General features: G+C 45.3%; 1 protein-coding gene across 2 annotated transcripts; it reads left to right on the top strand.

Moving 5' to 3' along the window:
* Positions 1-711: 711 nt before the first annotated feature.
* Positions 712-13,252, top strand: EIF3J (eukaryotic translation initiation factor 3 subunit J). 2 transcript variants are annotated; one of them, XM_069942597.1, is made up of 8 exons: positions 712-988; positions 6,833-6,930; positions 7,926-7,980; positions 8,119-8,213; positions 8,305-8,419; positions 8,541-8,699; positions 8,875-8,948; positions 12,193-13,252. In XM_069942597.1, exons 1-8 carry the CDS (start codon positions 967-969, stop codon positions 12,322-12,324), a joined length of 750 nt encoding a protein of 249 aa, XP_069798698.1. In that variant the 5' UTR covers positions 712-966; the 3' UTR covers positions 12,325-13,252. The 2 variants fall into 2 exon arrangements, with proteins under 2 accessions (XP_069798698.1, XP_069799511.1); XM_069943410.1 differs by having other exon boundaries at positions 714-988; positions 8,122-8,213.
* The last annotated feature ends 11,229 nt before the right edge of the window (positions 13,253-24,481 follow it).

The raw sequence follows: 24,481 nt of genomic DNA, 5'->3' as shown, positions 1-24,481 counted from the left end.
GTTGCCCGTCGGCTGATCGTTGTCGCGGTGGGTGCCCGGTGATTTTAGGTTAGAACCTAAATAAACGATCAGCTGATGACACAATCATCATCATCAGCTGATCGTTCTCTCTATTCCACAAAGCGATAGTCGGCCCCTCACACAAAAAGATTATCTGCCAAAGATTTGAAGCCAAAGCCAGGAATGGATTTAAAAAGAGGAGAAATCTCAGTCTTTCCTTTATGACCTGTTCTTTGTTTATAGTCTGGCTTTGGCTTCAAATCTTTGTGTGTAAATGGACCCTAACACCAGGCGGGTGTGGAGGAGCTGCCCAGCATAGGGAGGCCTGCATTGGTTTTTTAACCCTTCGCTGGTCTTCCCTGATAAAAGTGAAGAGAACAGGCAACTTGTAACAGAGAAGCCTTATAATGATTGGGCTGTACACGCACCCCCGCCGCTTCAGTATTACGCCGTGTACACACGTGCTTGACGTGCCAAGCGGGGAAAACTCAGACGATTCAAAATCGCGTCCGGTTCTGTCGTGCAGCAGACACGGCTGCTGCGTGTGAACAGAGCCTCACAAAAAACCACCTAAGCAGGCGGCCTATCCTCCGCACACGTGCTCCTAAGGAGAAGGCACAAAAGCGGCTTTTCTTAGAAGCGCGGCCCCGCACTGCACCACGTGACCCTCACGTGCTCCCTCCAAGATGGCGGAGCACAGTGCCACACTGCCGGCCGCTCTGTTGCCTCCCTCCGTCCAGTCATGCACAGGAAGTGCTCCTGACAACCGGCCTGCAGCAGCAGCGCTAGAACACTGGAACTACTTCACCGGCAGGCGCCTGTGTAAAACTATATGGATAAGTTGGGAGTAGCAAGATGGCGCCGGCCGCGGCACAGGGTGGAGTGACGCACTTCCGGCGAGGGGCCCACTAGTCCTGAGTGTGCTGCGCGGTGAGTCAGTGAGAGCCGGAGCGGCAGCGGGAAGCCATGGCGGAGACCGACAGCTGGGGTGAGAGCACAGCACCGACCCATAAGTTCTCCCGTTATGTCAGGGACACGTGGTCCCGGCCGCACCACCCTCTCCCCGGGGCCCCTAGACGCTGGGTGCACTCCCGGGCCCCGGCACATCCATATGGCCCCTGAGCTCCTCGTGGATGTCTCTGCCCTCTAGTGGCGGGACCGCGCCCATCCCCGGGTCAGCTCCTGCTAGTATCCTCTGTGGGGCGGGGGTCTCCTCCGCAGTCCCGCTCTATGGCAGGAGACAACTTCTCCGCACTTTACGGTGTGCTGTGCGGCCTGGCCAGCAGGGGGCAGCCTGAGCAGAGTTACCCAGCTATGTGGCAGTACTCATAGTCTATATAGGCCTCATGTGGCAGTGCAGGAGCTGCTCATAGACCTACATTACTGGTAATCTCAGTGCTCGCCATCTGCCATCACTCATATGACACATGGAGGCCATAGCAGCCATTAGACCTAGGCGGCAGGGTATATGACCATGGCTCTCAGGCCTGGGACTGACAGCTGTCAGAAATGTGGTCCTGCTGGGACTTGTTACTACAGAAGCAGCTGTGTGTGTACTGCGCCCATAGGCCGAGCATACACATGAGATTGCTGACTGGCTGATGGCTATCCCCCCCTCCCCCATACACCTGCATGCACAGTACAGCTCAGCGTGTGTCTAATGGGGAGGGAAAGCACAGCTAGACGCCTGGTGACGGCTTCTCCTCCCTGAGGGGGTAAGGGCCCTATTCCACGGGACAATTGTCGTTCGGATCTAAGCGATAATCGTTTGGTTCAATAGTAGTTAACGACGAACGAGAAATCGTTGATCGTTTATCCCTTTAAGGACAGGGCCAATTTTCGTTTTCGTTTTTTCCTCCTTGTGCTTATAAGGCCATAGCACTTGCATTTTTCCACCTAGAAACCCACATGAACCCTTATTTTTTGCGTCACTAATTGTACTTTGCAATGACAGGCTGAAAGTACACTGCGAAACCAGAATAAAATTCAATGTGTGGTGAAATTGAACAAAAAAACGCATTTTTTTATTTGGGGGGGGGGGGGGGACTGTGTTTTTACACCATTCGCCCTGGGGTAAAACTGACTTTTTATGCATGTTCCTCAAGTCGTTACGATTAAAACGATATATAACATGTATAACTTTTCTTGTATCTGATGGCCTGTAAAAAATTCAAACCATTGTTAACAAATATACGTTTCTTAAAACCGCTCCATTCCCAGGCTTATAGTGCTTTTATCCTTTGGTCTATGGGGCTGTGTGAGGTGTCATTTTTTGCGCCATGATGTTTACTTTCTATCGGTACCTTGATTGCGCATATACGACTTTTTGATCGCTTTTTATTAAATTTTTTCTGGATTTGATGCGACCAAAAATGAGCAATTTTGCACTTTGGGATTTTTTGGCGCTGACGCCGTTTACCGTGCGAGATCAGGAATGTGATTAATAGTTCGGGCGATTACGCACGCGGCGATAGCAAACATGTTTATTTACTTTTATTTAAAACCTGGGAAAAGGGGGTTGATTCAGACTTTTATTAGGGGAGGGGGCTTTTTACTAATAATACTTTTTTTTTTTTTCTTTTTTTTTTACACTCATACTAGAAGCCCCCCTGGGGGACTTCAGTATATACACTTTGATCTCTCATTGAGATCTTTGCTGTATACTTATACAGCAAAGATCAATGAGATCGGCACTTGTTTGCTTTCGGCTGCTGCAGCCGAAAACAAACGAGAGACGGGGACGGCGCCGACTTGGAGAGGTCCCCGGCCCACTGGACACCAGGGATAAGCTGTGTCCGGTAATCGGATGCTGCTGTCATGTTTGCCAGCTGCATCTGATTACTGTATTAGCGGGCACGGCGATTGGACCGTGCCCGCTAATACCCGCGGTCCCGGGCTACAAGGGGCACCTGGAACCGCAGCGGTTCATAGCAAGGTCGCCGCGCGGCCCCGCTCTGAACACCCCTTACAGGCGCATGACGTACCGGTACGTCATGCATCCTTAAGAAGTTAATAAGACCTGGACCTAATTTTATCGTTGCTTGTTCGCATTGATTAAGACATTGTTCGCAGTAGTGACGAACGCAATAGCGACGACAAGATGACCGCAAGAACGATCATAAGTAACGATTATCGTTCCATGTAAATGGGTGAACGATCTCAGGTCTTTCGCAATAGCGGTCGTTTGGGTTGTTTATCGTTAATGATTATGCGAACGATAATCGTCCTGTGGAATAGGGCCCTAAGGATCAGGACTGTTTACCCTGATATCACGCACGAGCTGCTTGGCCAGTCTGATGTGTAGCCTTATAACACACACGGCCTCTCCTCGGGATGCACCATCAACATTAGATTGGTGGAGTTGGGCCTTCCATTCTATAAGCCGGGAATCTGACAGCTGTAACTCATGTTCCAAACTGCTGACAACTCACGCTGCGAGTTCGCAACAAGATCTTCTACGGACTCCTTCATTGTCACTTTCTATATGATTACATACTCGCAGTGCAATTGTCAGTGGCTGTGGCAGGGCAGCAAACTGTTTGGCTGAGTGGGATGTCCAGACACTGGGAGCCCCCAATACAAGCCGGAGCGTGACCGGAAATGTATGTACCGGGCCGTGGGGGGTTAAGGGGTCTGTCTTTTACATATTTGCAGCGGGATTACAATTCTGCTGCGAGTATGTAATCATATTGACAGTGAAGGGATCCGCTGCGGATCTGTTGTGTGAGCCCACCCTTACCCTACTATATCTGATCCTGCTTGGGGCTCAGCTCCCAGGTGTCAATCAAGCAGGGAGGGAGAGGAGGCATTACAGCTTGCAGCCATTCAGGAGCTTAGGAAAAGTCTTCTTGACACCTTATACCAGAGAATAAAAGCATTTTCTACTTTCTGCAATCAGATGAATATATAAAAGCTACCAGGTGTCTCCTTGTCCTAACAGCTATCTAACAGTGTCAGCAGTTCGGAATGTGAAATACAGCTGTCAGATTCCCTTTAAGGTCAGATTCCCTTTAAGGGCAGCTTCACACAGGGCGGATTGCAGCAGAAATCTTGCTGCGAGATCCGTTATGATCCAAGTTCCTATGTGAATACGTACTTGCAGCGGATCTTTCAGACCCCTGCGAGTATGTAAGTCACCTGCCCTCTTAATCCACACGCTGCCTGCACATACATTACCTGTCCTCGCTCTGGGTTCCTGCTCTCCCGCCAGACTGGGTAACGCAAGTATGTAGTCACATAGGAACCGACAGGACCTTGGATAGTAATGGATCTCGCTGGAAAACCCGCAGTGAGATTTCCGTTGCGATCTGTCCTGTTTGACGCTGCCCTAGGGACTTTTATCTTACACCATTGGTGTTATTGTAGATGCCTTGTAATACTATGTTTACCTAGCAGCTGCTTCTGCTGCATCCCCTGGTGATATCACCGGGTTACCTACAGCACAGGTGTTAAACTCGCGGCCCTTCAGCTGTTGCAAAACTACGATTCTCATTACACTTGAACAGCCAAAGCTTTAGACGTCCAGGTATGATGGAAACTCTAGTTTTGCAACAGCTGAAGGTCTGTGACACTCCTGACCTATAGGTTTAGCAGTGTGGCATCGATTGATAACTTCTAGCACCAAGTGCTGATTCAGATTCTTGTTCTTGTGCCATGCATACAAAGTGTTGGCAGGTGGGAGATCTGGAAGCAGGACTTTGCTTCCACTTACCTGTCAATAAAGCAGCAATATAAATGGAAGGGGGAGCAAGGAGATGTTTCAGCCCTTCAGGAGCTTAGAAATGCCTCTTTGACTCTTCTTACCACAAAATAAGTGTTTTTGTATGTTATAGAGGCACAGACAGATATGATACCACATGTCTCTTTGGCCTAACAACTATCTCGGTGTTGGCAGTTTGAAGCAAGAATTGCAGCTCACAGAGTCACTTTAAGGCTTCGTTCCCACTGAGCATAACTAGCGGAATTCCGCGGCGGAATTGTCCGCCGCGGAATGCCGTTAGCCACTTTCTCATAATGGGAGTCTATGGGAGGCGCGCTCTCCTGCTCTGTCCGCGCTGAAGAATGAACATGTTCATTCTTCAGCGTGGACAAAGCAGGAGCGCGCCTCCCATAGCCTCCCTCTCATAATGGGAGTCTATCGGCATTGTCCGCCACGGAATTCCGCTAGTTTTGCTCAGTGGGAACTAAGCCTAAGAGTATGTTCACACTGAGGAATAGGCGAGTATTCAGCGAGGAATTGAAAAAGAAAGTTTTCTGCTTGAAATTCCTCACCTATTCAAGTAGGATTCAAGCAAAAAAAAGCCCCCACTGACTTCTATAGGATTCCTCTTGCAGAATCCGCCCAAAAGCCCTGTTCACAATGTGGAAAAACGGCGGAATCCTGCCGTTCTCAGTGTCCTGCTTTGAGTGAATGAGAAGGTGCGAGGGGAGGAGTGGGACATGTCACTACTTTGGGCAGAAAGTGGATGTGTGGCAAAAAATTCTGCTTGGAAATTCTGCAGTGTGAACAGCAGAGCGGAAATCCTATTAAACACAATGGGACATTGCTCTGTTCATATTTTACGGGAGGAATTTCAAGCGGAAATTAAGAGCGGATTCCTCTTCAATTCCTTGCCTATTCGGGCGGGTTCACACTACGGAATTCTCGCGGACAATGTCCGTGGAATTCCGTCAGCTGTCCGCCCGCACCGGCACGCGCTTTTCCGCCGGCTCCATGGACACCATTCTATGGGCCGGCGTATTCCACGATCCTCGAAAGAAGTGACATGACACTTCTTTCAGCGTAAAGCAGAATAGGCCGGCCCATAGAATGGTGTCTATGGGGCTGGCAGAAAGGCGCCCAGATGTGCGGGCGGACAGCTGACGGAATTCCGCGGACATTGTCCGAGAATTCCTCAGTGTGAACATACCTACACAGTATTTTGCAGCCAAAACCAGGAGTGAATATAAAACACAGAAAGGCTATGTTCACAAACTGTTAAACTTTGGTGAATGGCCGTCATTTAACGGTAAATAGCGGCTGTTATTTCAAAACAGTTTTAAAATAACAGCTGTTATTTGCCATTAACTGGCGGCCATCCACTTAATTTTAACAGTGTGTGACCATAGCCTTTCTGTATTTTCGATCCACTCCTGGTTTTGGTTGCAAAATACTGTGTGTGAACATAGCCCCCAATGTGTTTTCTGGGACCTTTACTCTGGTAGCATAGCTACAGGATAGGCCATCTGTCTGGTTGGTCAGGCCCACACTGGAGACCCCCGCAGATCAGCTGTGCAGCAGAGCCAGTGATTTCGGCCAGAGTGTCTGCTTCCAGTTACATCTCCTGTGTATATGCCACATCTGCACTTACCGACTGATCGGCGTAGATGCTGGGTGTCTGCATCCCACTCATCGCACATAGATTGCCATAAATTCCCAAAAAGTCCCAAAAAGCTACTTTTTAATGGTGACGTCTACGTTTCAGTACTTTTCTTGGAGTGGAATAGTGTCTGGGGATATGCAGAAATACTTTGTGTTTCTGCTGAATTTTTTTCAAACACCCAGCTTCAGATCTGGTTCTCTTGTGTTCTGCTGGACAACGCAGCCAGAGGTCACTATACATATAAAGAAGAGTGCCTGTCATTGTCAGCCTCTTTCTCCACAGTCTATTATATTGCTTGTAAGCGGTTTTATCAGAGCATTGCTTTACACCAGGGTCCTGACCTAGTGTCATCCAGGCTATGGGCTGAGATCTCCTATGCAGAGTCATTAACAGATTCCACCTTCACAGCCCTTTATTTGCTTTGGGACCTTCTATCTCCTTAATAGACTTTTATTTCTTAATGTTTACAGAGGTGGATGACTTTGAACCAGAAGAACCTGTAGTAAAAGCTGGTCCTATAACTGTAAAGGACCGCTGGGAAGGAGAAGATGAAGAGGAGGATGTTAAGGTGGGGAAAAGCTGAAATAAACTAAATGCAATGTATGAAGTCTTATTGCCAGCACTTTATCTAAGGGGCCATTCACACGGCGCATGGAATGTATATTGCAGACCGGATCTCGGAGCTTCCGGCATCAGCATTCATTATGATGCCGGGAGCTCCGTAACGGTTTGTCTTTGCGCTACTATGCATGGTGTATCAGTACAGTAGTATGAATACTTAAACTATATATAGCTATATATCTCACACACACTATCCACACTTGACTTGCTGACCAAGGGTCAGAAGTTGCTTAGACTCCATGAATTGCTCCACATCGAGTAACTTAAATAACAAAAATTTTTTACCATTATATTTTAACTCACAAGTGGCTCAGTCAAGGGCTGTTCTTCAAAGCCATATTGTGGCTGATGTGGCACATTCTCTTCACTTTCTTTAGCCACATACATCCTATCTCTGGTAGTTCTTGGTTATCTTGGATGTGAACCTTTTCTCTCGTTTATCAGTCAGCCGGCCACCGCCTGCTCCTGCACAAATGTAACCTGTCATGCAACAACAATAAAGCAGTTTTGCTAGAATGCATGCTTTTATGCATGTTTTTTTTTTCTTAATTTATTGCAGTAATAACTAAAAAATAGGAATATATTGCTTGTCGCAACCTTTTTGTACCAAGAAAACATCTGGGATGGCTGCTTCCTTCCAGAAACAGCACTTCTCCTGTCCTCATTTTGGGTGTGGGCCATGCAGCTCAGTTCCACTGAAGTGAATGGAGCTGAATTGTAATACCACATACAACCTAAGGACAGCAGTGGTGCTGTTTTTGTAAGAAGTACCTGTGCTTTTTCTAAGTCTCATCCAGTTCTAAATGTGTTTCATAAGCAAATGGTGCCCTCCAGCTGTTTTAAAAAAACAGCTACTAAGGAGCTGCAGATTCCCCATCCCTCTTATAAGATGTCGAAACAGTGTGTTTTGTCAGCAGATTTATATTGGGTCTTTTCTTTTAGGATAACTGGGATGATGAGGAGGATGCAGAAAATAAACAAGAACCTCAAAAAACAGGTAGGAAATGATGACAAAGTTACCGCTAATTATTAAGGAAACCTTCTTTTACACTGTCCTGAAGCAACTATTATTATATACTCAGTTTAGAACTACAAATACATCATGGTCTGGTTTTTTTTCTAACATATCCCCCAGTAGAACAGAAAGTCCCTGAAAAGAAAAAATTACAGGAAAAAATAAAGGAAAAAGAGCAAATGTCTAAAAAGAAACAAGAAGAACTGAAGAAAAGGGTAAGTAATCCCACGCCCTATATCCATATAGGAATACCTTCTGTGTAATACCACATTTTATATTGAGCTCTCTTTCCTTTATAATAAATAGTTAGAGGAACCTGAAGAACCTGTAGAATTGTCACCTGAAGAACAACTAGCAGAGAAACTTCGGCTAAAAAAATTGCAAGAAGATGCAGACCTAGAGTTAGCTAAAGAAGCTTTCGGTAAGGACTGGTGGATTATGGGATTTGTATGCATATAACATAGCTGAGTACAGTACTCATTTCCTTATTAGCTGTATTGTTACCTACTGTTTCCATCACACCCTCTTCCCTTTTCCTATAGGTGTAGTCAGTGTTAATGGAATTGATGCCATGAATCCGTCATCACGAGATGACTTCACAGAATTTGGCAAGCTGCTGAAGGAGAAGATCACACAATATGAGAAATCACTTTTTTACCCTACCTTCCTAGAAACACTTGTGCGGGATATCTGTATCTCATGTAAGTTATAACCATAATAAAGTATACATATATTAACAGGTGCAGAGTGGGACCGGCAATGATAAAGACAAATATATACACAAACATACCATCAATACAAGCATGTTAATTGCAAGCTTACATTGTAACACAGTGCATGTTTGATGTCCGGGGTCCCTTTGGTTTTGTCTTTTAGTGGAGCTTGATGACCTGAAGAAGATATCGAATTCCTTAACAGTTCTGTGCAGTGAAAAACAGAAGCAAGAGAAGGTGAGACTCAGTTTTAAGATATCTGTATGTTACCCCTTTTCCCCTATTAGCAATTTATTTTAGAAAATTAAAGGGGTAGTGCGGCAGTAAACAATTATTCACAGAATAACACACATTACAAAGTTATACAACTTTGTAATGTATGTTATGTCTGTGAATCGCCCCCTTCCCGTGTCCCACCACCCCCGCACGTGTACCCGGAAGTGTGGTGCATTATACATACCTGATCCGTGTCGCGCATGTCCGCCATCTAGTGCCAAGATGTCATCTTCGGGAGGCCGGCCGAACTGCTCCGACCGCCCCTAATGCCGGCCGCCTTCTGCGGCGTCAGATGCTCAGCCGCGACTGGCTGAGCATAACTGTGCTCAGCCAATTGCGGCTGAGCACAGTTATGACGCGGCAGAAGGGGGGGCGGCATCAGGGATGGCGGCAGCGATTCGGCCGGCCTCCCGAAGATGACATCTTGGCACTAGATGGCGGACATGAGCGACACGGATCAGGTATGTATAATGCACCACACTTCTGGGTCTACGTGCGGGGGTGGTGGGACACGGGAAGGGGGCGATTCACAGACATAACATACATTACAAAGTTGTATAACTTTGTAATGTGTGTTATTCTGTGAATAATTGTTTACCGCCGCACTACCCCTTTAAATGTTAGAACTTCATGTGGAGATACTAACTTTTTTCATGTTTTAAATACTTTTTTAAATCGACCTGAGGACATTTATGTGCAAACATTAGATTGCTTATATTGATCAATGCTATGCTATCACAATAAGCAGTGTAATCAGTGCTTTGTTTGTACAGCTAGCCTTAAGCAGATTTACCATTGAGGAAACTGAGGCCTTAAGAAGGCCTCTGGCTGCCAAGATAGCAGATTAACAACCCATAATTGTTGTGGGGATGACGACCAGACCCCTCAAATGTGCAACACTTGTCGATTAACTCTCTACCGGCTGCATTTGCTTTTCATCACGGCATGTAGAGGGTTAATCTTCCAGGATCAGACTGAAGTCACACTGGGTAGTTTCAGGCTGGTCTGATACAGCCAGCACCCACTGCTTATAAAGTGAGATCAGCTCCTCGGCACACTCTGTATGCAGTGACTACCAAGCCACTATTGTCTTTATTCTTGTCATGACAATTCAACTCAATTCACTTCAATGAAACTGAGCTGCAAAACTCACACCCAAATGGAGGACAAGACTGATGGTGTTTCTGGGAGAGGCAAAGCTTGGAATAACCCCTTTAATTTGACATCAAGCACTCACCTTTAACCCCTAAAGGACACATACCATACCTGTATGGCATGGGTCCGCTAGGAGAATTCAGAGGGGCCACTCCACGACTGTTTGTGTGCACAGGCTTTTCGCTGCGCCAGCTAATTACAGTAAAATGTAGCTGTCAAAATTGACAGCTGCATTTAGAAGCCTTCAAAAGCCTATTAGTGGTGGTATAGTGGATGAATGCAACCCCGTCTGGCCACTTTATTGCTCTCGGCTCCAGCAGCCCAAAGTAATGGAGCACTAATGGATCAGTGCAGTATGTATATAAAATGCATTGATCTCTGAGGGATCGGTGCAGTGGTATTAGAAGTTCCTCAGGGGAACTTCAAATTACTGTGTGGGAAAAAAATAAATAAAAAAATACCCTCCCCTAACAAGTTTAAATCACCCCCCTTTTCCCATTTTATAAATAAAAATAAACACATTTGGTATCACCGCATGTACAATCGCCCGAACTATTAAATTATCACATTCCGGATCTCGCACAGTAAACGGCGTAAGCGCAAAAACCTGCTAAAGTGCAAAATTTATTATTATTATTATTATTATTTATTATTTTCTTTTTGTCACATCAAATCCAGAAAAATTGTAGTAAGTGATCAAAAGGTTGCATATATGCTAGCCAGGGACAGATCAAGGCGCCAAAAAAAATTACACCTCACAGCCCCATAGACCAAAGGATAAAAGCGTTATGAGGATGGGAATAGAGCGATTTTAGGAACATTTCGTTTTTAAAAAAAGTTTTTAATGTTTTAAAAGACGTAAAAAAAAAAATGTACAAGTTGCCTATCGTGTACTGACTTGAGGAACATGGATAACATGTCCGTTTTACCACATGGTGAACGATGTAAACCCCCTGAAATGAAAAAAAACCCTTATATATAAGTAGTATTATACCGTATTTTCCGGCGTATAAGACCACTTTTTAACCCCAAAAAATCTTGTCAGAATTCGGGGGTCGTCTTATACACTGGGTATGGTCGCCCCATACGGTGGGGGAGGCTCAAAAAATGGTCGCATCCCCACCCAAACAGTTAACTCACCCGGGCCCGTTCCCTGGCGCAGGCAGTCTAACAGAGAAGACGACGCGCGGAGGCCGGGAACGGGCCCGGGTGAGTTAACTGTTTGTCATTTTATTCATTTAACTGCAGTTAACACCTGCCTGATTGTGTAGCAGCGCTGCAGTCAGGAAGGAGTTAACATTTTCCGGCGTATAAAGTGAAACCCTGACAGTCTGAATGTCAGGGGTAGTCTTATACGCCCAGTCGCCTTATACGCCGGAAAATACGGTAAGTATTTTTTGGCCAGTTTTGCAATGCAATTTTTTTCCTCGGTTTCTTAAAACTTTTCCATAAAATATTCTAAGTCTGTAGTTGCAAAGTATAATTTGCAAAAATATGGACTCGTGGGTCTGTAGGTGGAAAAACATGAGGAGGAAAAAAAGTTCAAAAGCGAAAATTGGCTCTGTCCTTAAGGTGTTAAAGGTGTTTCCCATGGTGGACTTATCACCTCTCTGCAGCATAGGTCTTGTGTGTTTAATCAGTGGTGTCCAACTGCTGGGACCCTTACTCTTCACAAGAGTAGGGTGTTACTTGTCTCCTTAGAGTCTCAGTGGGATTCTGCCACCTCACTCAACCCCATGGGCCTGAAGTAGATAGCAGACTGCTTTACTTTGCCATCTTAAAGCCAGCCTTTTATTAGTCACTCCAACTGTGATCAATTCTTGGGTGTGGTGGCTCCTGTATATGTACATGCAGTGCAATGAAACCATACAGGAGAGGCACAGTGACTTGGGGTGAAGAGCAGGATAAAGCAGCAAGGACTTGTTCTTCGAGGTGTGAGAAGATTTGCATGTCAGCAACCTTCTTGCTCTGAATTTTCATCTCCTCTTTATATTGTGTTGTGAACTGTTTTTTTTTTTTTTTTTTGTTTTTTTTGTTTTTCTCCCGTTAGCAAAATAAAGCCAAGAAGAAGAAAAAAGGAGTGGTTCCAGGAGGAGGTTTGAAGGCCAACATGAAGAGTGATCTGGCTGATTATGGGGGCATCGATGATGAATATGGAAGAGAGTTTGAGGATTTCATGTGACACTCATTCAATACTCACGACTCTGAATGTGAGTGTGCTCTCCCCTCTTCAGGACTCTGCCAAATGCTACAGTCAAAGAATTTACACCCTTCACCTTTCCTGAAAGTCAGGATTGGTGAATCTGGATACAACAGGGTTAATAAACCCATATTACACCCTGCTTACTTGCTCATGCACTATATTTACTGGCCTGTGATCTCTTCCACTCTGCTTGTGGCATACATGTACACTTGTGCCATGTTACAAACAGAGTGGTCTGTGCTTCCCGCCCACTCTTCTACCCACCTAAGAGGAAACTCCTTCTAAGCAGTGCTGGTTTCCTAGTAAGAATCCCCTCCCCATGTGATCTTTGCCGACATGGCACTGATTTCTTCTCTGCCCCCATTAGGTTCTACATGGCAGTTACTGAGCCTTGTACTAAGCTCTGGTTTGTGCTAAGACTCACTCTTGACACAGCTCAGTGCTTTTTTTTTCATATGTTCAAAATAAAGACTTAAAAACCACATGGAATTATCTTGAACTCTGCTACCATGAACATGCAGGAACCACAGATGCCTCCGATTCTGGGGTCATTTATTGGTCCTCAGAGAGAGACTTGAGCTACCATTGTGAATCTGCGTGCCACGTGTGATGCCCATGCTTGAGAGATCATAAATTCATGGGTCTTTTAACTTTCTTTTTTTTTTTTTTTTTTGGGTGGCTTCATATTTATTTAGTAGTCGAAAGTTGCCGTGGTTTCAAGATTGGTTAGATGCTTTCTGACTCTTGCTCAGAGGTGCAGGGTCCGACCCTTTCTCTTAAATTCTGCTCACTTAATGGATGATGCTTTGCAAGCAGGTCCTTCCATGGGAGAATTGTTATATTAACAATGAGACTGCAATGTTTGTTTTATAAGACAACTAATTTAATAAATTCATCCTTGTGACAAGGTGGCTGCTTTACTTTCTGTGCAGTTACTGGGGGCTGTTCAGTCTAAGGGATATTCTCAAGATTACATTGCTGGCTCAGTGCCTGCCAATAAAAAAAAAAAAAAAATGCCCAAGTACATAAAATTAGCAAAAATCCTTTTTTTTTTTATGTATACAACAAAACGTAATCCCCCACCCTATACTTACCTTCTATTGTTACTGGAGCCTACCTCTAGTAGTTATGTTCTAAAGCTGGCCATACACCTTTTATTAACTAAATCTGTCAGTGGTCATTCAGGAGCTTTATACACCTTAAAGGGTACCTATCATTTGGAGCAGGTGTCAGGATACGTCACAAATCCTGCTGCTAGGCTTTCCTTCCGGGTGCATGCCGAAGACTGACTTTGTGCCGTGCTGTGGAATACTGTATTTATTAGACATATGCTATTTATGACGGAGTGAATTATATTTGCTGTATACCTATCTGTCCCATTTTCTGCTATGCATATTGTATGGAAATCCCCTGTACATTTCACAGGAGCAGATGATTTTTACTATAGCATAAGTATCTAGCTTTCCTAGTCTCATGAGTTACAAGAAGCTGTTAGCAATGTCTCACCCGGGGCCTGCACTGTGGATTCATAGAGAAGAATCTAACTGGATGCATAGCACAGAAGCAAGGTCAGAGGTAGATATAATACTGTGGCAGGGTATAAGGAGACTGGAAGCTGCCACTGCACTGTGTGTGTGTGTATATGTATGTATATTATAGATAGATAGATATAGAGAGAGAGAGAGAGAGAGAGAGAGAAAAGCCTCTCACTGCAGACATGGCACAAGAGCTGGGACAGATGTGAATGTTATTTTCTAATGGTGGTGTCTGTGCTGCTACACTTCTCTCAGGCACCTCTGAAGGGTGTGGCAATTTTGGAAGCACAGAGAGGGAGCTGCAGAACACAGCTGATCCTGTTGGTCTCTGAAGGGTGGAGTGTGATAGAGCTAAGAGAGAGAGGGGGGGGGGGGAGATTTGTTCCACCAGCCTCCCATGGGTGCTACCAAAACTCCCCAAGACATGTATGCAGAAGGGGCTGCTGAGAGCTTGGATTCTGAAAGTACAGCAAAGACCCAAGTTCACAGGGAGCTTTGATAAGAGCCAAGGAGATATTAAGGTCTCGGGGAGACTCAAAAGAACAGCAAACTTAGTATACCTTTTTCATTTTCCTGTCTCTCTGTGGGAACAGCCTATACTCATGGTTCCTGTGTCCTACAGTGTAACAACTAGAAAAGAGGGGTGGGGTATGTTTACACCTCTTAAACCAAAAGTCTCATCTACACTTGTCCCTAAAGAAACACCTTCAGGTTTTTAGGACAACCATTGGGGCTTTAAAGGGAACCAATCACTGGAAAAAAGCATATAGAGCTTTTGAAATGTGCTGTTAGAGCACACAGCACACTTGCCACACGTGTTTCCATAGCCTCCGTGCCTTCCCCGTGTAAGCCGCAAAGTAACTTTATAAAACTGGCACCCTGTATGCTAATTACCTGAGGTAGTCACCTGGGCGGTGTTCGGCTAGCAGGTAGTCACGGTCCCCTGGGCGTTCTTCCGCTGTAATCACGCCCCTCTGGGTGTGATTCAAATGGCAGAGTGGCTGTGGCGTCACTCGGGAGCGCGCCGTGCCCAACGTCGGCGGGCTTACGTACTGATGCTGGACGCCGCCGCACATGCGCAGTGCAGCCGCTTCCATTCCGGTTGCACTGCGCCTGTGCAGAAAAGCCTCGAACTCCGGCTAACAGGCTATTCGAGGCTATTCTGCACAGGCGCAGTACCGCCGGAATGGAAGCTGCTGCACTGCGCATGTGCGGCGGCGTCCGGCATCAGAATGTCACAGCTACTCGGCCATTTGACCGTGGGGACCGTGACTACCTGCTAGCCGAACACCGCCCAGGTGACTACCTCAGGTAATTAGCATACAGGGCGCCAGTTTTATAAAGTTACTTTGCGGCTTACACGGGGAAGGCATGGAGGCTATGGAAACACGTGTGGCAAGTGTGCTGTGTGCTCTAACAGCACATTTCAAAAGCTCTATATGCGTTTTTCCGGTGATTGGTTCCCTTTAAGGGGTTATTCAGCGCTACAAAAACATGGCCACTTTCCCCCTACTGTTGTCTCCAGTTTGGGTGGGGTTTTGAAACTTTGAAGTAAATGGAGCTTAATTGCAAACTGCACCTGAACTGGAGACAACAATAGGGGGAAAAGTGGCCATGTTTTTGTAGCGCTGGATAACCCCTTTAAAGGAAGTGAAATACAGGGGAGAAAAAGCCATATTTTCCCTTGCGTCCCATTGGCATCACAACATATGGGGTATTATCGCCCCTGCGAGCCCCTGGGACGAAGGAATATTTAATGAAGTAATCAAATATACAAATATTTTATTCCCCTCCTCCAGGAAGTATAAATAGGCCCCGCCTCCCTGGATCATCAGTCTTTTTTTCTTCGTCTGTCTGTTAGCCCTAGGGGACTTTGTCCCTCCTCCTTAAACCTTGTGTTTTGCTCTTTGTAGGTACCTGTAGGTTTGCAGTTGGACAGCCTGCGCAGGATCCTGGGGCAGGCTGTGTATAAGGACTTTTTCTCCTTTCTGTAGCTTCTGCTTAGGCAGTAGCTGCTGGTTACAGCGTTCAGGCCGAAGTGGAACGCAAAATGCGTTCCAAATGACGTACTTCCGGTACGTCACTTCCGGTCTATGGAACGCATAGGCACACATGCGTTCCACACTGCGGCGCGGCGTCTGACGTCATTTCCGGTGCGGCGGGGAGCGTGGATCACCTCCTCCAGTCCGGAGCTCTTATAAGGTAACTTCCTTTGCTGATCTGAGGTCTGTCTGACTTGTCTGACTTACCAGGAGCAAGAGAGGGAAGCTGTGTTGTGGCTAAACTTCCTTGCTGAAGTCCGTTTTTACCTTATCATTGTGGGATTATTACATCCACTACAGGTATGCTGTTCTGTACTCTGGTGCCATCTAGTGGCGTAATGTGGTATTGCATCTCCCTGATAAGACTAGGTCTAATACAGGGTGTTAATATGCATTTATGTTTATAGATGTCTGAAATGGATACCAGCCCATCTAACAAAAGGCCTGGGAAAAGAAAGCACTTTCATTGTGCGGATTGTGAGACTCCTCTACCAGACGGCTATGAATACCGTATGAAGAACATCTGATCAGATAAGATTTTTATTATGTTTTTTCATAAGAAACTTATAGTACCTATATGTTTCTAGTGCGTTGTGAATCCTGCAGACCAAAAGCTCTTCCGCCTAATAATGAGGAACCAGATGTGCAAGATGTGGTGGTCTGGGTGAAGGATTATGTGCAAAAAACATTAGCTGTATCTAAGGATTGTCGTCATTCCTGTCCTAAGAAAAAGAGTAAGAGGAGTATCTCTCCTTCCACTTCTCAGCCTGTGAGTATATTTCTTCCGGCTGAAATAGAGGATTAAGATTAGTCACACACATAGTTATATTGTTTCTACCCTAGGGGTCTGAACGGAAAACTGTTGATGAAATACGATCATCATCCGACTCTGATTCTTCTTCTTCCACCTCTGAGGATGAAAAAGAATTATTTAAAGGATATTTTACCACGGATAGAATTTTCAAATTACGTAAGGCTGTTCAAGCTGAGATACATCCAGAAGAAGTAGGAGAAGGTTCGTCCTCCGCAAAAAAGCCGAGGGCTTTTCATGTGGGTGAGACGTCAAGGTCCATGTTAGAGACCGAATGGAAAAAACCTGAGAAGGCTCCAGTATTGAGTAAGAGGTTTAAAACTTTGTATGTCCTCAAGGAGGAACATTGCAAAGAATGGATGGAACCTCCTAAAGTGGATACGGCTATAGCAAAATTATCCAAACGCACTGTGTTACCAGCAGAGGATGGGTCCAATATGAAGGACCCTATGGATCGAAGGGTAGAGGTAGCCCTCAAAAGATCCTATACGACAGCTGCTGCCCAAGGGGCGGTGTCGATATCTTCCTTCGAGGTCTCTAGGAGCCTTAGAAGATGGCTAGCCAAGGTCCAAGAAAACCTGGAGTCTGGAGTGAGCAGGGACAAGGTCCTTCGCTCCTTCAAGAAAGTTAATATGGCCATAGATTTCCTATGTGATGCAGCATCACAAGGAACGAGGTTGGCTTCTAAATCTATGGCACTCTCCACCGCAGGGAGGAGAGCGTTATGGTTAAAACCATGGTTTGGAGATGCAAATTCGAAATTCCAGCTTTGCAACATGGAATTCCAACCTGGTAGATTATTCGGCACTGAACTGGATAAACTAATGGAGGAGATGTCTGATAAGAAAGGGAAATCTCTTCCATTGTCATATAAGTCACGTGATTCCTTTCGTAGACAAAGATCGCCTCAGCGTGGGAGAGGAAGATATCAACTCGGAGGAAGAGGAAGATATAATTCCAAGAGAAACGCCGGAAAACAGAATAAGGATTCCACAAAAAAACCAGATTTTTGACGCCAGAAGTGTCCCGGTGGGGGGGCGTCTCTGTCTATTTCTCCCAGCCTGGGAAACTCTAATAAAAGATACCTGGGTGATAAACATTATTCGGAATGGATATGTCCTTCATTTTTCTCTTCCTCCTCCTCCAAGGTTTCTTGTATCCCGCAGACTAAGGCCAGAGAAACAGATAGCTCTAGAGAACGAAGTTCTTCACCTCCTATCCATAGAAGCTCTAGAAGACGTTCCTCAGTCGGAAGTTGGTCAAGGCGTGTACTCTCCGATATTTCTCGTGCCGAAGCCGTCAGGAAGGTGGAGAACTATTATAGATCTAAGGTATCTAAACAAATTCATATTGAAAAGAAGGTTCCGCATGGAAAACATAAAATCTGTAAAGCCTCTTCTCCAGGAGGGAGACTTTATGATAACAATAGATCTACAGGATGCCTATCTCCACATTCCAATAATGACGGCCCACAGGAAGTACCTGAGGATTGCTGTTCAGGTACAAGGGAACATAAGGCATTTGCAGTTCAAGGTTCTTCCATTCGGGATAACCTCCGCCCCCTTCGTATTCACGAAGGTAGTGTCTTCCATGATGGTCCTATTCCGGTTACAGGGAATAAGGATCATACCATACCTAGACGATTGGTTGATTATGGCTCAGACTCAGAATCTTCTGAGCCTACAGTTGAATTATGTCCAGGACATTCTTCAGCAACTAGGTTGGCTAATCAACCACGAAAAATCAGATCTGGTACCATCCAAGACAAAGATATTCTTAGGATTTCTGGTAGACTCCCTCCAGATGAAGTTGTTTCTTTCAGCACCCAGAGTGGATCGGATTCAGACAGGTGCGCAATTCCTTATTCCTCCCCGACAGGTTTCAATAAGAACTCTGATGAGATTTCTGGGGCTCCTCGCATCAGCAGCGGATGCTGTACCTTGGGCGCTATGGCACATGAGGTATCTCCAGACAGAGATCCTATCCGTTTGGAACCGGAAGTTCGAGGATTTGGATGCGATGCACGCCCTGTCCACACAGTCAAGGCAGTCCCTAATCTGGTGGAGACAACTGAATCATGGAGTTTCGATTTCAGAACCACATTGGTCAATAATCACGACGGATGCTTCAGGGTCAGGATGGGGAGCTCACCATCTAGATCTCACAGTCTCGGGGAAATGGAGTCCATTAGAATCCAGCCTACCTTCGAACGTAAGAGAACTCAGAGCAATATATCTTGCTCTACTTCATTTCTCTCCAGTCATTCTACACAAAGCAGTGAAGATCAGAACAGACAACATAGCCTGCGTAGCATATCTAAACAAACAGGGAGGTACCAGATCCCCTCTGCTTCTCAAGGAAGTAGAGAAGATTTTTACATGGGCAGAGACCAGGGTATCCAGGTTATCTGCCATTCACATCAGAGGTATCCACAATACTCTGGCGGATCGCTTGAGCCGGGGTCTCACAGTGCCGGGGGAATGGTCTCTTTCCAGGAGAGTCTTCATTCAACTAACCCGCAGGTGGGGAATGCCCCAAATAGATCTAATGGCATCAGCAAGCAATGCCAAACTGAGCCAGTTTTGTTCCCTTTACACCTCAGACAATCCGATGATAGTAGATGCAATGACCATTCCTTGGACATTCCATCTGGCATACATCTTTCCACCGATAGCTATGATCCCCAGAGTGTTGGTAAAGATCAGACTGGATCAAGCATCAGTGATCATGGTGACACCTTTCTGGCCGAAGAGGTCTTGGTTTTCCCTGCTCATGAACATGAGCAGGGGAGACTTCTGGAAACTTCCTCTAGATCCGGATCTGATATCCCAGGGACATCATTTGTGCAGGGATCTAGCCAGTCTCAGCCTAACGGCTTGGAGGCTGAAGGGCCCATTCTAAATACGGAGTATTCTGAGAAGGTTTTACATACTCTTTCTCATGCCCGTAGTGAGGCCACTAATAGATCATATACTCGTATATGGAAGATTTTTCAGAATTGGTGTTTATCTAAAAATATTAACCCGGCTAAACCGTCCACTCCACAAATTTTGGAATTTCTTCAGGAGGGTTTTGACAAGGGGTTAAAACCTAATTCCATTAAAGTACAGATATCTGCCCTTTCTGCTAACTTAAACTTGCGTCTGTTTCAATTTATGGAAATTAAAACCTTTGTCAAGGCTGTAACCAGGTTAAGACCTAACCTGGTGAGGACTGTGGACACTTGGGATTTATCCCTTGTGTTAAGACAATTATGTCTTCCGCCTTTCGAACCGCTGGAAGATACGGATCTCAAGAGTCTTACTCTTAAGGTTGCCTTTCTTTTGGCTGTTACTTCCGCCAAAAGAGTAGGAGAACTCCAAGCCCTTGGATCTTCTCCACCATATGTGACGTTTTCTCAGGATAGGGTCATATTGAGATTCCTTCCAGGGTTCCTACCTAAAGTGGCTTCCTATGCTAATATAAACCAGTCAGTAGTCTTACCGGTATTTTCTCCCGCAGCATCTTCTGAAGAACAGTTGGACCTCTCGCTGCTTGATGTTGTAAGATCTATCAGGATATATCTAGATAGGGTAGTTGCATTCCGGAAAGAAGAGAATTTTTTTGTCCTGTTTGCCGGGAACAATAAAGGGAAGAAGGCGTCTAAGCCTTCTCTATCCAGATGGATCTGCGATGCCATCTCCCTATGTTACTCTACCGCTAATCTAACTCCACCAGAATTCACCAAAGCACATTCTACCAGGGCCGTGGCTTCCAGCTGGGCTGAAAGATCGTCTGTACCTCTTGAAGATATTTGTCAGGCTGCCACCTGGTCCTCTCTCTCTACATTCATTAAACATTATAGAGTGGAGTCCATTTGTTCTACAAGAACAAGGTTTGCCAAGTCGGTGCTTAATGTTGCTGTGATCAGTAACCCACCCGATGGGGACAGTACTTGCTAGTTCCCCATATGTTGTGATGCCAATGGGACGCAAGGGAAGTGAAAATTATTATGTTAATTTGTTTTCCCTAAGACCCATTGGCATCACAAGACTCCCTCCCTATTGTTGATACTCTTTATAATTGACTGATGATCCAGGGAGGCGGGGCCTATTTATACTTCCTGGAGGAGGGGAATAAAATATTTGTATATTTGATTACTTCATTAAATATTCCTTCGTCCCAGGGGCTCGCAGGGGCGATAATACCCCATATGTTGTGATGCCAATGGGTCTTAGGGAAAACAAATTAACATAATAATTTTCACTTCCCACCCTTACACTCACCTGCATAACTTCTGAATACTCAGGGTCACCCTTTTAATAACTAATAAGCATACAATTTACATGGCTGAGGCTGCAGGGGACATAGGTGCTGGCAGAGGAGGAAGCACAATGCAGGTGACGTTTTCTTGCACCCTATACAAGTTCAAATAGCAAGGAAAGCCACTACTGACAACTCTGAATGAGGTAAAAAGGAAAGCAGGAATTAAACCTGTTTCTATCACCACATCCAACACCAACAAACTGATAAAGCTCACATCCATCTACCTGCAGGACAAATGCCTGCCCACCTGAACTATTTTACTCTTTGGGGGGTATGATTCCACTGCAAGCATACCACAGGCAGAGGAACCCCAACCTTCACATTACCAGTATTTCCTGAGACTTTAAAGCATGGTTCTTCAAACTACGGCCCTCCAGCTGTTGCAATACTCCATTTCCCATAATGCCTGGACAGCCAAATCTTTAGCTGTCCGGGCATGATGGTAATTGTGGTTTTGCAACAGCTGGACACCGTTTTGACACCCATGCAAAAGTATACCATGAGGACCTGCTGCCAGATCAGTGGCAATGTCTTCTCTTAGGATGTGTTCACACGTACAGGATCCGCAGCAGAAAGTTGGGGTCCACAATGCATGTGATCCTCATTCTGATCTCATGGGGAGGAGGTGTTACATGCATTATTACATCTCATCTCATTTCATTGCATCTGTATCCATAGGCAGTGTGCCGTCATGAAAGGTACACTTTAACAAGATGGTTGCATAAGTTAGATCCTGGATGTTTTTATATGTAGCCCTGTGTCTTCTTAGGGCCCTATTCCACAGGAACGATATTCGGCCGATTATCGCTCGGTGGGATAGAGAGGACAATCAGCCGATGATCGTTCATTTAGGGCCAGACCTAAAATCCTCATTCCCCCACCACGCATCGCTACGGTGGAATAGCGGTGCGCGGCAGGCGACCGACGATTTGAGAAGCGCAGTATACATTACCTGTCAGGTCTTCTCCTCTGCTCTGTTTTCCTCCCCGAGTCCCGCGCGCTCTAGCTTCAGAATGGCCTGTCAGCTGATGGAGCACTCAGCCAATCACAGGTCGGGACCGCCGCGGCCTGTGATTGGCTGAGTGACCTGTCAGCTGACGGTAACAATGTCCCTGCAGCCCTCGCTCAACGATCATCGGACTGTGGAATAGGCCCAGTAAACGAGCGGCCCTCCTCGGCCCGTGGAATAAGGCCCTTAGACTATGAACTCTCTGTAGTCTGACCTGGCAGTCATACATGTGTTCCTTACTTAGGGTGGGTTCAGACTACGGAATTCTAGCAGATGAATTCCGTCGCCTGTACGTGCTTAAGGCCGCACGCCTTTCCGCTGGCTCCATAGACACCATTCCATGGGCTGGATGATTCCGCAATCTGACGAAAGAATTGTCACGTCAATTCTTTCGGCGGAATCAGCCGGCCCATAGAATGGTGTCTATGGAGCCGACGGAAAGGCGCGCGGCTGTGAGCATGTACAGGCGACGGAATTCCGTAGTCTAAACACAACCTTACCCTACAGTGCTGTAGAATGATAAGCAGTGGATCACTTGTTTGTAATCTGCAAAGGTCTATGTAAGGGCTGTACATGTAATTTCCCACAGGGTATAGGCTGAATTGAGTATGTAAAAAAAAAAAGTCAACAAGCAGTCATGCAGAAGTAATAATGTTCAATTTAGTCAGAAAAACAAACAAAAACATAGTTTTATTAATCAGAAATATTATTCTTAGCTTTAGACCTTATTTATACAAGCAACCATTGGCTCCAGCAATTGACTGACACACAACAGACTATATGTGCTTGAAAAGGTCAAAACAGTCTTTGGTTCCATAATCCTTTATAAAAACACATGTCAACTAGAAATAGAAAAGAAGAATAGGTGATAAGGGTTTGTTCTACTTTGGCTATCTGCCTATGTTATTGAGATTCAGTTCTATTTAGGCAATAAGTTATAGAGGGGACTACACACAGATAATTCTGCTTATGTAATCAAGCCCTTAGTGCAAAATCAGCATAAGGCTGTGTTCATACATTGCAGTTTCTTTGTGGTACTGCATCACTTAAATGAAAATTCTGCAAAGAAACGTGTGAACACAGCCTAAGGCCAATTTCACATAACCATAAAACAGGCACATTTCTGCACGTTAAAGGGGTTATCCAGCGCTACAAAAACATGGCCACTTTCCCCCCTCTCTTGTCTCCAGATTGGGTGGGGTTTGAAACTCAGTTCCATTGAAGTAAATGGAGTTTAATTGCAAACCACACCTGAACTGGAGACAAGAGTAGGGGGGTAAAGTGGCCATGTTTTTGTAGTAATGGATAACCCCTTTAAGTTACAATTACTGTGTTTCTGCAAAAATAAGACCTAGCTTCATTATGCAGGATTTTTGTAGTAGGCTTGAAATAAAAGCCCTACTCCAAATATAAGCCGAGGGTATAAGAGGGTACATGGGCCAACTACAGGGGGGTGAGGTATATAGTATGGGGACGACCTGCAGAGGGGGGATGTACACAGTAAGAGAGAACAACTACAGAGGGGGATAAGAAGTATACATTATGAGCAGCCTTACTGCAGAGCACAGATATATACAGTATAGGGAAAGAACTACAGAGGGGGGAGGTATACAGTATGGGGACGACCTGCAGAGGGGGGATGTAGACCGTATGAGAGAGTGGGGCTACAGTGTAGGGTCATACTGATTCTCAGAGAATAAGCCTTAGACCTTTTTTCAGAGAAAAAAAAAAATAATATAAGACCTTGTCTTATATTTGGAGAAACACAGTACAAATCTCAACCCAACCATGGTCACCGAAACTAATATATTAACACCATAGGTTTTTAACATCTGCAGTTGGGCTAAGAAAAGCAGCCTTCTTGTTTGTTTCACACACACAGCAGTTTTTTTTTTTTTTAAACTGCCACTGCAGCTCTTGTGCTAATATCAGAAGTGGATCCAACAGGAAAGACAAGTACAAGTCCTCCCTTTATATTTTCCATCACATTTGAATCCACGGCAGTGGTGATTTTCCAAAAAAAAACCCCGCAACATGTGAAACACGTAGAAATGCCCCTATAGTATGCTTGTGTGAAATTGGCCTAATGTGACCTACAGTGCTGCAGTATAATGACAGCACATGCAGAGTAATCTAATACAAAAACACTGTTCATAACTCTAGAAAGCACTACATATTATTGTTCCTTTTGTAAGGGCCGTTTTACAAAGCTCAATGACTGATGTAAGCTTACTGAGCCTATAACACGGCTTAATACTTCTTTAGTAGAGATGAGCGAACCGGGTTCGGGTTCGAGTCGATCCGAACCCGAACGTTCGGTATTTGATTATCTGGGGCTGCTGAACATGGATAAAGCTCTAAGGTTGTCTGGAAAACATGGATACAGCCAATGACTATATCCATGATTTCCACATAGCCTTAGGGCTTTATCCAA

The sequence above is a fragment of the Dendropsophus ebraccatus genome, chromosome 1 (assembly GCF_027789765.1).
Source record: "Dendropsophus ebraccatus isolate aDenEbr1 chromosome 1, aDenEbr1.pat, whole genome shotgun sequence".
NCBI classification, from domain to species: Eukaryota; Metazoa; Chordata; class Amphibia; order Anura; family Hylidae; genus Dendropsophus; species Dendropsophus ebraccatus.
The sequence above is the reverse complement of the archived record's forward strand: the minus strand, read 5'-3'. Positions and strand labels throughout refer to the sequence as shown.